Here is a 12,239-nt window from a genome sequence, read left to right on the forward strand (position 1 = left end):
CATCAATTAATAGCATTACTCGATAATCTCGTTCCTCTCTCTCCCTCTATCTCTAATGATGGGACCCACACTGGGCTCATGTGCTCCTCCGGGGAAACTACCATGTGGTAACACCATCAAAAAGTGGGGGGAATCTCCGGTGATCATTTCGGGATTACGAGCAATGTGGCACCACTTTCATGTTGATCCTTTTGTTGATAGCCCCTGCGTTCCTGATGTGAATGACGTCAATCACTCTGTTGCTACTGTGTTGCTGATGTCACCTGTCAAAGTCAAACGTTCATGAGCAGGGGGAGATAAACAAATCACGAGTATATAAGATAACAATCCACTCATTCTTTATTCCCTTTCCTTTCTATTTCTCAACAACATCAACAACTTTGCCACTCACTTACTTACTACATCCATCACACACAAATATATCCATTCACACAATGTCCAACGAACCCTCCAAGACTAACGGTCAAGTAAGTATCCTCTCTCCCTCTCCCCCTCGTCTATCCTAATACAAGGAGAAAGGCATCTTGACATTTCCGAGCTGATGTTATCCCTTTTATTATAGGTAAACTCCCTCGTAGGATCCGCCAAGGTCCTCGTAGGCAACACCATCGAAGCTGCCTACTCTGCCGTTGGAGGATCAACCGAACCCTCCTCATGGACCACTGCCGGTCAAAAGCAACATGATCAAGGTGAAGCTGAGATCACAGCTGCCAAAGCCCAAGGATACGTCGAGGGGTGAGTGCACAGCTCTGGTACATCCAGAACACAAAATCCATCAGATCAGAGCTGACCTAGTTTTATCTCATATCGCAGTGTCGGAGACAGACTCGAGGGTAAGAAAGATTCCATCGTAGGAGCCATCACTGGCGATAAGACCCAACAGACCTCTGGGAACCTTCAACATGATAAGGGTGAGGCTCAGATGGAAGTCAACAAGCGTGAGTGGACAGTATCATTCTACAATATCACGTTTGCTGATATCTGAATTTACAAATAGCTTCTCAATAAATCGTATCCATCCATTCTTGAGTTGAGGTCGAGTAGTTTATCCTTTGCGATCTGTAGCTTTCTGTACCAATTATACGAGTAGAGATGAATCATTTTAATGGTACAATATCTGCTATCGTCTTGCTTCAAGTGCATCTCAATGTTGATATTTCCCTAGGTGTATTCCTGAGCGTACAAATTCCATCTATATACGTTACGCAAGATATTCTAATCCCAAGAAAAGGTAATACAAATCACCTCAATTCCACCTCAAGTATCTAAGCCATGCTAATCAACACCTAACATCTATTCAACAAACCACTCTTCCCTCCTATCCCATCATATGGTCGAAACTCACCGCCCTCACCTCGGACTCTCCCAAATCCCATTCTCCGCATTCCCCGAATCGACCATCCCAAACGACACCGGAATATCTCCAAATCTCCTATCATTATACCTCTCAGTCCCAAGCAACGTCCTATGCGACGGCGTAGGCACTTCTACCGTCCTCTCCATCATCCTCTCCCTCTCCCCTTCTTTGCCTGATGCATGTATTCCATCATCATCAAAATCCAATCCATCATCATCCCCCTCGACCTGGTCTGCTCCCTGTAACCCATGCATGGCCACATGCATATAATCCGCCGAGGCCGACCTAATCTTGTTTCCTAGCACGTAGCCTTCCTCCGGTTCAGGTAGGTTCAAGGGAAACATCGATCTGGGTGGGGTCTTCTCCCCATGGATCGCATTGGCTGACCGAGGACGAGGGGGCGGACTGAGTCCTCTGGATCCGACTCTCATTCTGGGTAACTCCGATTCTGCCCTTGAGTTCCTGGAGATCAAGAGGGGAGGAGCGAGGAGAGAAGAAGTAGATGAAGTGGATGTTTTCCTTTGATGCGTGTGCGATGACGAAGGTTCCCTCTGGTGCTGAGAGGGAACAGGCAATTTACCAGGTGTGCCTAGCCCACTTAATCTGGGTATGGGGCGGATAGTCGGAAAATTCAGCTGTCCTCCTGGAGAGATCAACCTGTGTGAATGGGGGTTGGACGACTCGTCCATCTCATCTATTCTCGCCAGATCCGTCACCTCTGCCAACCTGCTTCCAGTGGGATCTGATGTGAATGCAGGTGGTGGGGGGTGAGCGAGCGGAGTGGACGTTGAAGGAATGATTCGTCCAGGTGTGAACCTGTCCGAAGACCCGGATATACTCCTCTCCATTGTTGGTGAGATTGGTCGATGGGCGGGAGGTTCAGGCGTAGTAGAGAACTGAGGTATCATCCCTCTACTGATCGGTGTTCTCTGTCCCTCATCCTCCAGATCAGATAATTCCGAATCACTCTGATTCTGGGTATTCTGGCCTTCCCAGTCATTCGGTAATCTGGGGGTCTGCGAGTTGTCGGGAACAGTCCCCTGCCTCGAGGGCGAGGGGGTACGAGGGATCAGACTGGATTGCGAATGGGCAGGTAAAGGAGTTAACGATGGATTCGCGAAATAGTCTGCACCGAATGCCGATGCTTTTTGGGGAGAGGGTGTACGTGGTGGGATCGATACTGGTACGGTAGAGGACGAGGGTATGATAGAAGGGGGATATTCGTTCAAAGGCGTATCATCACCAGGCTTTGATCCATTAAATCTCACTCGCTTGGCTTCGTTTCGCTCGTGTTCGTCTTCTTCTGATTCCAAGCCGTCGATGGTACTTGACAAAGGGTGTTGTCGTCGTTTACCCAAAATGGGGATCGTGGGAGGTTGAGAGACAGAACGATTCTGCCAAGGCGACCACGTTCTACTTCCACCTTCACTCGATGGTCCCGCTTGCTGTTGGTTCCTTATCTGCTGCATCTCTATCCGAAGCCTTTCCATCTGATCGTTGAGGTTCTTCTCCAGTGCGTCAAGTTTGGCTTGCCACCGTGCGTCATTGGCAGAGAGAAGCGCTTCGACCTGTGAGAGTGATGCAGGATGCGATTGGGATGAAGAAGATGTCGGTGGAGTAGGCAGAGAGGTCGGAGGTCGATCAGTGGGGGGTACGATAACTTGTGATCGTTGGGGTTGACCAGGTACTTGAGGGGTGATGTTAGGTGATTCGAAAGGTATCACATCTATACTCCTACTTGGTCCAGCTTCACTGGGTTTCTCGGGAACAGCTGCCGCTCCTTTCTTCTGCTTTGCGATGACGGGATCCCTTTCAGCTGGTTTTCTAATTGCCCCAGAGGCAGAAACCACCCTCCCTTTCACTGGTCTACTGACAGGTACATTCTTATATCGATTCTCAAGCTTACCTACATTCACACTATGTGGTCGAGCCGGTGCAGGTACTGAAATGGCTTTGTCTTTCTCCTTTTCTAGTATTTGGGTCGGATGGGCGGATAGGTATTGGGGAGAAGCAAAGTATTCGACCAGGGAGTCGATTAGGATCGAGTTGGTACCGTTCGCTCCTTTTAGGTTATGTATCTGGCGTAGGCAGAATTTAAGTCATTGGAAAAAAATCAAGAAGTAAGGGGGATTAGAGAGAAGGGGTCGTGATAAAGAGAGAAGTGATCGATTACTCACTTTAAATAGGTTCTGGAGATTTGCTCTCCTCAATCCCTTGAGCTCTTCTCGTGTGTATGGCCTAATATTGGCCATTGTGTATGATTGCCTTTCACCTTGATAGGAATGCGATGATCGTGTGTGGTGGATGGATAGGAGTGAGATGGTATGATGTTATTGACCTTGATAGTACGAAATGACGGTTGATTGGGGTACTCTACTTGAATATGATTTTGATACTTAGGTGGCGAGCAGAGTATGTATTGTGATTCGACTTTCGGCGTGCACTCCCCAATGGTTCATGAGTTGTGGTCTAGTCGTATGTATATGATACTGATACTGTTGGTGTAAATTATGATGATGAGCTCAAGGTGCGAAGTGGTATAGATATAATTAAGAGTATCAATGATTAAATGAACGTTTGTTGACATTTAATGTTATTTTGATTGTTTGTGTTTGTCACTACACTTGTTTGTTTGGTTGTTTTGCTCCATGAGTGTACTTGACTTGTGCCATTACAAATTTCCTAATCACCCGTCTCTAAATGTTTAGGATTATTTGTAATCCCACACACCCTGGTCAAGCTGATGTCATGTTCACCTCCACTATTGTTGCAACTGTCTCGCAATAGCAACGTCGATGAGTCTCTGTCTGCTAGATGACAAGCAACTGCTTAGAGATAAGGCATAATCATCATCATGACAAGTCCGCTGTCGCATATCACTCAGGTACAGCATGGCATCCTCATTGTCCTTCTACACCACCCATAAATCAGATCACCCGAACAAATGAAAACGATTAATATTGAAAAAACCTAACATAATGAGTAACCCGTATCATTCCTTCTTCTACACACTCTCATTCATTAATTCATATAGATCACTCGACAATACTAATCCAAGTCTCCTCTGTACCCTTCCAATTCCACAATTGGACCCAGCAGTTCGAAGTCATATATCCCAATATCTCATCGATGACTGCCGTTCGAAGGTCCAGGTCTCGTAATTCAGCGATGAAGTCGCCTAGTTCCATCATCTATGATTAGGCGAAGGCCGAGGGGAAAGAAATGAAAGCGAAGGGTGTTCCATGGCGATATCACAGGATATGATGTGAATGATGGGGCGGTACCACGAGGTGTATGGTACGGGAATGGAGGGACACAAGGGAATTTCATTCATGAGTCAACAAAAATCCGACATTAGACTTGGCCAAAAGGAAGAGAACCCCAACCTACCTTGGAGTCCTGTTGACCCAACAGCTCGTACGCATCCTGAGCCAACGAAGGTATACTCTCCCTTTCCTCCTCTGTTGCGGGTGGTGAGGGCGGCGATTCGTAGGTTGTGTATCCGGATGTTATGGATGCCATGGTATTTCGTTGTGCTGGAGGAGAGAGATGGAAGAAGAAGGAGGGAAAGGTGGACCCGATGGGATCGGACTGACTTGATCAGAGGGGAAACAAGGAAGGAAGGAGTGACCGGTGGTCGAAAGAAGGAGAGACGACTGAAATGATCGAGGTTATTGTATGGCTGATCTGGGGACTACTGGTAGCTTGATATCCTCGGCTCGATAGGATGACAGTTTGAAATATCTTGAATTAACGATTTGATGCAAAGGGAAAGGTCAAAGTGGGGGTGGCAAATCAATGTTAATGTTGAAGCTTTGTGGACCTTATGTCGATCAATATTTAACTCAATTGCGATCCAACTGATGATAATGATAATTAAAGATTAATGAGAGATAAGGTGAAAAAGAATAACACGAAACGTTAATCACCAGTAAGATGAATGATAAAGGGTAAGTTATCGTTCATCTTGATACACGCAAGGTAAGAAGGAAGGAAGGTAGGAGTAACTATTTCTCTTCCAACTAAACATACCCGTTGTATGGAATGTAATCTAATTAGTGCAATAGCTGTTTTCGTCTTTCCTTCTGCTCCTGCACTTCGAGCTATCATAATGTATGTATACAAAAACAAGGTAATAAAAGCTTACATCAACATGCAGATAACATGAGGCAACATCGCATCTCGCATCTCGCGCTTGAAATAACCAAAACAACATTTAGGGGCATGAATGAATGATCCGAAACTCGTTTTGATACTTCTTTTCCGAAGTACTTCACCGTGAGCTGTCACCGACATCACGTAGTACTGCAAAGCCTCGTTGCTACTAGTTCCGATTCCAGATACAGTGACTCTACCCTATCGCAGTGATTGTAGAATATACATGAAGTACTCACAGACACACCACACAGCGCCGCCCCATTAATACATGAGGCAAAAGTCAAATCTAGGAACAGTCGATCAAAGTGGGGTAGGGTAGGGTAGGGCGAGTGGGGTGATCGGATCTCTCGCCGGACCTACTGATATGGCACTTGTTGTGCGCATGCTTGTATTGTCAACCTTGATCTCGTATAGTCTGTGCAGTCGAATCGGACCAGCTCTATCATATCTTACCTATATTTCGTCCGATCTCTTCAGTCCTTATGCTTCTGACATATTTGCTCATGAGCTTTACTTCAAATGATGTACCGTTATTCTACTGTCACATGATGATGCAGCCAATGTACAGTATGAACAGCTCGACGCTCCCATATGAAAGATTCCAATGATAGTTCAACTACTCAGTCTGTATGGCAGGAAGTGTACGTACTCCCTTCCATGTGAGACGGCAACCTTAATCTGTAAGTGCACTGCACTCCGCAGAAAGGTATGTGCCTGTATCGATACTATCATTCCAACCTCCATATTCGTCCTGTTATTGGCTCATATCAATATCATCTTTCGATCTTTCATATTCATCCAAATAATCAAAATGGCTCTCTTCATAAGCGACACTCTACGCCAACATCTGATCCGAGGTCAAGCTATCCTGACAACGGCTCTAGTAAGTGGATGATTCCTGGGCATCGGGTATAGTATGATGACTCAGAACCTCGCTCATAGGCCTCTCGGAGTGTTCATAAGTTAAGTGTGGATGAGATGAAGCTAATCCTCTTCTATAAAATCCAAGAATAGTTAGTGATTCTGTTGATTCATTCCCACCCTGACCCTCAACTCTCATCTGCTGATCCGATATATATATATCACATCTTGTAGTCAGGATACTCGTCGAAGACTTCCAAGAAGTAAGGTATTTACAAACTTCGGTCGATATCTGGAGGATGGGCTGAGAAATGTCGAATTGGCTATACGAGAAGTAAGTTGATACTGCTGCATGCCGAAGAATCATGTGAGGGTTCAGCTTCAACTGAAGGTTCGAATAAACTACTGTAGATTACGATGATAGCCACGAAAGAACTGCGATATCATCCAGATCCCTCAAGTATCGTCGCAGTCGAAAAGAGGTTACATCCCGCTTTCACCTTGAACCTTCCGACACCCAAACCCAGCCCCGACTCAGATGCGGACGAGGACGACACGTTCGCATCCCTCAGACCAGACCTACGGGGAGCCGACACAAGTATCAAGCCCAGCGCTACGATTCCTCCTAGAAAGCTGGAACTTCTGCGCGATATGTCCAGAAGATTCTTAAGAAATATATATTGCCATTTGACTGATCTGGCAGAACCTGATATCATGGGCCAATCGCGAAGAGCGACCGGAAAGGACAGCGGCGCGGGACATGCACGTAATAGGAAGAAGGGGCAGAAGGAGAGAGAGAGGGAGATGGTTAACTCGTTCAAGAAGGTGCATATGTGAGTTCATAGTGATGATCTCCAATAGCAGTACATAATTAATACTGATCCGATGAGCTTCACTGTTATCAGTCGAGATAAGAAATAAGAACCTATATCTCGGTCAGGTTACTGGACCATGATGATGCCTAGAATGACATATTGTCGAATTGTTTCGTATTCGTATTCATAGAAACCTGCGATATTTGCATGAGCTCTCATGTATACGGTATGATCCATGTATCGTATGTCATCCTGAACCACTTGCTCATCTTGTGGGTGGCAAGTTCAAGGTTGTCTGTCTATTCCAGTCAATTTAACCTTTTAACCGGTGGCTCATCACTCGATCAACCGTCGGTGTGAGGACGAGCACTCGTCAACATTATATTCATGAAAAAACCAATGTTCATAGGAGACATATCATCACCGAATATAGGTAGCATCGTATTCACAGTCTGCTTTGCAAGCAACAGCAATCACCTCTCCCATAACTTGGTGCAGAAGCATCAACGACTACTCGTAGCTCAAGACTTTCCCGTGATCACCTGAAGTCAGACCACGACGTCGCCCCATCTCCTTTGAACCACGACCTTCCGATGAGGTCGCAATGACACTATCACTCATAAATGAGATCGATGATAAGTATACGTATATATAGAAAACCCAAGTGGACCCCATCATCCAGAAGATCACACTTCATTTCAAGCTACGTAACATCTATTCGCAAGAACTGAACATCGATTTCAACGAATTAGAAATAGATAGCCATGTGTATCGCATTCTTCACATTATCACAACCTGGATACAAACTGTGAGATACCACCCTTCTTTCCTCTTCTCCACTGAAAATCTTCCTTCAGCAGTACTTACGAAACCTATTCTCTGGAGCTGGTGCTGATTATGTTGATATCCCAGCATCCTAGCTTCCAACCGGGATGAATTCCTAGCTCGACTCACCGCTCCCGCGAAATGGCACTCGTTCTCTTCAGACGATACTGCGGAAGACGATTGGGTCTTATCTGGGGTGGATAAGGGCGCAGCGAACGGCGGGACTTGGCTTGGGATCACTAAGGATCTTCGTGTTGGTTTACTGTAAGTTCAACCAAATCCACTTCAATCTGATTAAGGTGGTCATTGCCCCGCAGATCTTCTGATCTCACCATGGCATTGGACCACACAACATCATAGAATATACATATATCTCAGATTGCTAACCCAGAGAAAAACAGTACGAACGTCCGCCTAACACCCCCAACACCCCCACTGAAACCCTCCCCCAATCCCCCTTCTCGAGGCCTACTCCTCCGTGAATTCCTCTCTGCCCCTCCATCCTCCGCTCCTGGAGTACATCAATACCTCTCATCGCATTATCCCCAATCAGGCCAATACGAGGGATTCAACCTCCTTCTATTCTCCTTAGCAAAACCTCAAGCCGAAGTGGGTTATCTGACTAATAGACCTGTACCATGTCTCACCGATTTACGTATCCCTTCCTCCCATGCTCCACCTCCAACCCAGACCAACGGGATGCCCGCGGAATGTTTTGGGATAAGTAATTCACCGATGAATGAACCTTGGCCTAAAGTTCGGGAGGGGGAGGGGAGGATGGTAGATGCTTTGAAAGAGTGGGAGAAGGGGGGAGGGGGGGAGAAGGAGTTGGTAGGGAGGATGTTTGGAGTATTATCGTGAGTCCTCTTCTATTCTTATTCTCCTTTCTTCCCGTGTGTCTATCGTCTCTTCTTCTGTCCGTCCCTCTTTTCTCCCATCTGACCTCCCCCTTTCGCCCATATCCACCATCTTCTCTTCCTTCTCTTTCCCCCTCCGCCCTCGACTTCCGAGTGTGCTCGTCACGCTATCACAGATGCTCACAACAACTTTCACCCCACAGCCAATCCATCCCCATAACCACACAATCCGACATGCTCTCCTCAACGACCATCCCCCTAATCAAAATCCCTTCAACACCCACCACCCAAGTAGACAACGAGAAGCCAAGATGGTACGGCACCAGGACATCTACAGTCATCCTCGTCAAAGAGAACGGAGAGACGATCTTCGTAGAGAGGGATGTGTTAGTATTGGATGAGAAGGGGGAGCCGAAGAGAGGTGAGGGGGAGAGATGGGTTGAGTTCAAGGCTGATGTCTAGGTGGGATTGGGATAGTCTGCTTGTTATGATTCTGTATCTCTAGCATTCACATATTACACTTGCATAATTTGATGTTCCTTAAGTCAGTGATTAGGTGTGTCAGCGATTCATTGTGTGATACACATTCGTGAATGATACGCATATCGTAAAAGAGCTTGAACTGGAATTCAAGCCTAAATGTGTGATCATCATCCTGAGGTGTGGTTTTGTTGTAGCCGTTCAGATCCCAAATGTCTGCCCTCAATCCTCTCTGAGCAGAACATTCCCAATACAAGTGCTGAAGACCACAACCAAGCCATCCCTAAGTCCGAGAGCAAGCAGTCGTGGAAGCCATGCATGACGCCAAAATACAGACAAAAGCCTGATCCCCTCATCCCTCATCCTTCTACCACCGACACATCTACGTCTACTTTATTTTCATAGGTGCCGTAAATATGCAAGAGATAGAGGGATCCCAAATTTGTGATGCGATTAGATGAAACCGATCTAAAGGGAGATTATCGATATTAGCTAAACCCTTCCTCACTATGACAGTTTCTAATTTAGACGAGAATGGTGACTCACCTTGTTGGCAACTTCGAGGGCGTCGAAGTCGGCGGTCAATCTGACGTAGGCCTTCTTCTTACCGTCGGGTCTAATCATGCAAAAGAGGTATCAGCATTGATCATCTCTAATAACAATTCAGGATCTTCAAGCAGTTGATACGGTGTATCCAGCATTACACGATAATTGGCAGAGTAGACCCACCGGATAAGAGTGTTAACCTTGGCAGCATCAACATCATAAAGCTTCTTAACGGCATCCTTGATGTTCCTCTTGTTAGCCTTCAAATCAACGATGAAGACGAGGGTGTTGTGCTCCTCGATCTTCTTCATGGCCGACTCGGTGTTAAGGGGATGTTGGATCGTTCGGAATTGGTCCATTCGGGGCAAGTGAGGAACCGACTTTCGAGGGTATCGGGGCGCACGGGGTAATCTCAAGGTGTTGGGTCGGTGGAACGAGACGGAGGTTCTGACCTTTCGGACTGAACCGGATTGGGTACCCTTGAGGGCAGCCTTTTTGGCCGATTTGGCTTTGGCATCTTGGGGTTTGGCAGCGGCTATCACAACACCGAAAAAGCAAAATATAGTCAGCACTTCCTCCAGTTACAACGGGATGGAGGGGTGGGCCGTGGGTATTTGGTCTGGTCTGGTTGATCTGATCTGATCTGATCTGGTTCAAGCGATGAGGGTCGTTTCGCTATGGTTCTAATTTCCTCCAAAAGTCCATTCGCTGTCGTGTTGATGGTTCATGAACACCGATATGTCGAATGACATGTCGAGAAGCACCCTTCCACCTGATGATGCGACCTGAACAGGACTTCCCAAGTGATCCAACAACACCTAATCCACCATCCATCCCACGCTCGTCACTCCTGAACCTATATCACTCTAGCCTGATGTTGACTTTGACGTTGACGATCAACCTCTCTTGCTCCCATCGTCCTGATCTCACTCTACTTCCAATCAATCCATTTCTAACATCGCTGTCCGTAGCGAAACCATCCCCATGAGCTAGACCAGACCAGACCAAACCAGACCAGACCAACCGATACCAAACCGATGTTGTCGAAAGAGTATACTCACCCTTGTTGGAGGGAGCCATTTTGACGATAATACCTGATTAACGGAGAAAGTATCAGCACCGGAAGATAGTGATATGATGTATGTAGGTATGAAGATAACTTACAGGCTTGATGGATGGAGAAGGGGTGATAACAATAGTCAATTGAAAACCTCAAATTGACAAGCTAGCGACGAGCAGCAACCAACAACCAACAAGCAGCGAGAGAGCTACTGTACGGTAGTGTATGATGGTGGTGCGGTATAGTGTGGTGCGAAAACTTGCATACAGGGGGAGAATCAGGGTAAAACAAGGAAATAACGTGGTCAGAAACGGGGAAGCCACACTCTTTAGCAACAAAGAGTATACGGCGTTTCTTGCTCTGTCGGATATAAGCTAACGCCGACACTTGCGGGCGCTTGGATAAACTTGAACCCAAGCAGTCTTGTCTTGGTTTGCATGGTTGTTTGTTTGTTTACATGTCTGCGTCGCGTCTCGCTGTTTGGTACATCATATGTCACCTGCTGTACATCTTGTCATGCTGATAATCCAGTCTACATGTCATCAAGCCACTCTCTCACTAGAAAAACGAAAGATCGCACCTCGATCACCAAGCATGTACTTTCGTCATCTGACCTGGCAGCTTTGATACCGCTTAGCAGGAAAATGGTCTCCTCGCAACAGGTCGGTATCAACCGTGTCTAACACTCCAAATGACGAGATCCGACAGACACCAAAGGACAAGAAGAATGATCGAACACGACTAATTGCAGTCGAGAGCCTACACAAGGTACCATCAAGTCTCGAATCTCCTAATACGAAGTACCTCAATTTATCGTTCTGCAAGAAACACCTCGCAGCGTACAAAGGAGGGTTGTGGAATAGCTTCCGAACATCCATCCACACTTCCATCGCATCATCATCGCTACAAATGACGTCTTCAAACGAGTCATCCAACATTCCAGACCAGACCAGACATCCACATCAATGCGACGTGTTACTCATTTGTTGTACCGATATCATAGCGATCAAAGGACGTCTCCAGGATGTTCTGCACCCTCTGCGATCTTCCTTCTTGTCATAACATCCTTGAGATCTGGCCGTTTCGTTATGTACGGAGAAAGCCCTTCCGAGGAGGAACAGCTAATATAGCTGATACTGATACGTCCTGACGCAGTTGAAGTGGCCCTTTCCTCTGATTTCGTGATGTCCAGGTAATATCAGAGTCGACCTCTGAATGAGGGAAATGACGATTATTGACTTGGTGTGTGACGTCGATGATGGTCTGAACAAGATCAATGA

The 12,239-nt window shown here is 46.4% G+C and overlaps 6 protein-coding genes across 6 annotated transcripts; 3 read left to right on the forward strand and 3 right to left on the reverse strand.

Annotated features, from left to right (window-relative positions):
* Positions 1 to 434: 434 nt before the first annotated feature.
* On the forward strand, positions 435 to 1,008 carry I302_102441 (uncharacterized protein; the record flags this gene model as incomplete). Its single annotated transcript, XM_019187815.1, has 4 exons — positions 435 to 467; positions 563 to 735; positions 814 to 938; positions 998 to 1,008. The coding sequence occupies 4 exons, from the start codon at positions 435 to 437 to the stop codon at positions 1,006 to 1,008; spliced, it is 342 nt and encodes a 113-aa protein (XP_019050693.1).
* A 342-nt stretch (positions 1,009 to 1,350) lies between these two features.
* Positions 1,351 to 3,609, reverse strand: I302_102442 (uncharacterized protein; the record flags this gene model as incomplete). Its single annotated transcript, XM_019187816.1, has 2 exons — positions 1,351 to 3,435; positions 3,535 to 3,609. 2 exons carry the CDS (start codon positions 3,607 to 3,609, stop codon positions 1,351 to 1,353), a joined length of 2,160 nt encoding a protein of 719 aa, XP_019050694.1.
* A 783-nt stretch (positions 3,610 to 4,392) lies between these two features.
* Positions 4,393 to 4,879, reverse strand: I302_102443 (uncharacterized protein; the record flags this gene model as incomplete). The annotated part of the gene is made up of 2 exons (XM_019187817.1): positions 4,393 to 4,548; positions 4,748 to 4,879. The coding sequence occupies 2 exons, from the start codon at positions 4,877 to 4,879 to the stop codon at positions 4,393 to 4,395; spliced, it is 288 nt and encodes a 95-aa protein (XP_019050695.1).
* Positions 4,880 to 6,326: 1,447 nt separating this feature from the next.
* On the forward strand, positions 6,327 to 7,297 carry I302_102444 (uncharacterized protein; the record flags this gene model as incomplete). Its single annotated transcript, XM_019187818.1, has 5 exons — positions 6,327 to 6,398; positions 6,458 to 6,528; positions 6,611 to 6,710; positions 6,788 to 7,209; positions 7,282 to 7,297. 5 exons carry the CDS (start codon positions 6,327 to 6,329, stop codon positions 7,295 to 7,297), a joined length of 681 nt encoding a protein of 226 aa, XP_019050696.1.
* Positions 7,298 to 7,955: 658 nt separating this feature from the next.
* I302_102445 (uncharacterized protein) lies at positions 7,956 to 9,335 on the forward strand (the record flags this gene model as incomplete). The annotated part of the gene is made up of 4 exons (XM_019187819.1): positions 7,956 to 7,999; positions 8,104 to 8,280; positions 8,418 to 8,873; positions 9,077 to 9,335. 4 exons carry the CDS (start codon positions 7,956 to 7,958, stop codon positions 9,333 to 9,335), a joined length of 936 nt encoding a protein of 311 aa, XP_019050697.1.
* Positions 9,336 to 9,872: 537 nt separating this feature from the next.
* Positions 9,873 to 10,979, reverse strand: I302_102446 (60S ribosomal protein uL23; the record flags this gene model as incomplete). Its single annotated transcript, XM_019187820.1, has 3 exons — positions 9,873 to 9,969; positions 10,083 to 10,434; positions 10,961 to 10,979. 3 exons carry the CDS (start codon positions 10,977 to 10,979, stop codon positions 9,873 to 9,875), a joined length of 468 nt encoding a protein of 155 aa, XP_019050698.1.
* Between the last annotated feature and the right edge of the window lie 1,260 nt (positions 10,980 to 12,239).

The sequence above is a fragment of the Kwoniella bestiolae genome, chromosome 1 (genome assembly GCF_000512585.2).
Source record: "Kwoniella bestiolae CBS 10118 chromosome 1, complete sequence".
Lineage (NCBI taxonomy): Eukaryota > Fungi > Basidiomycota > Tremellomycetes > Tremellales > Cryptococcaceae > Kwoniella > Kwoniella bestiolae.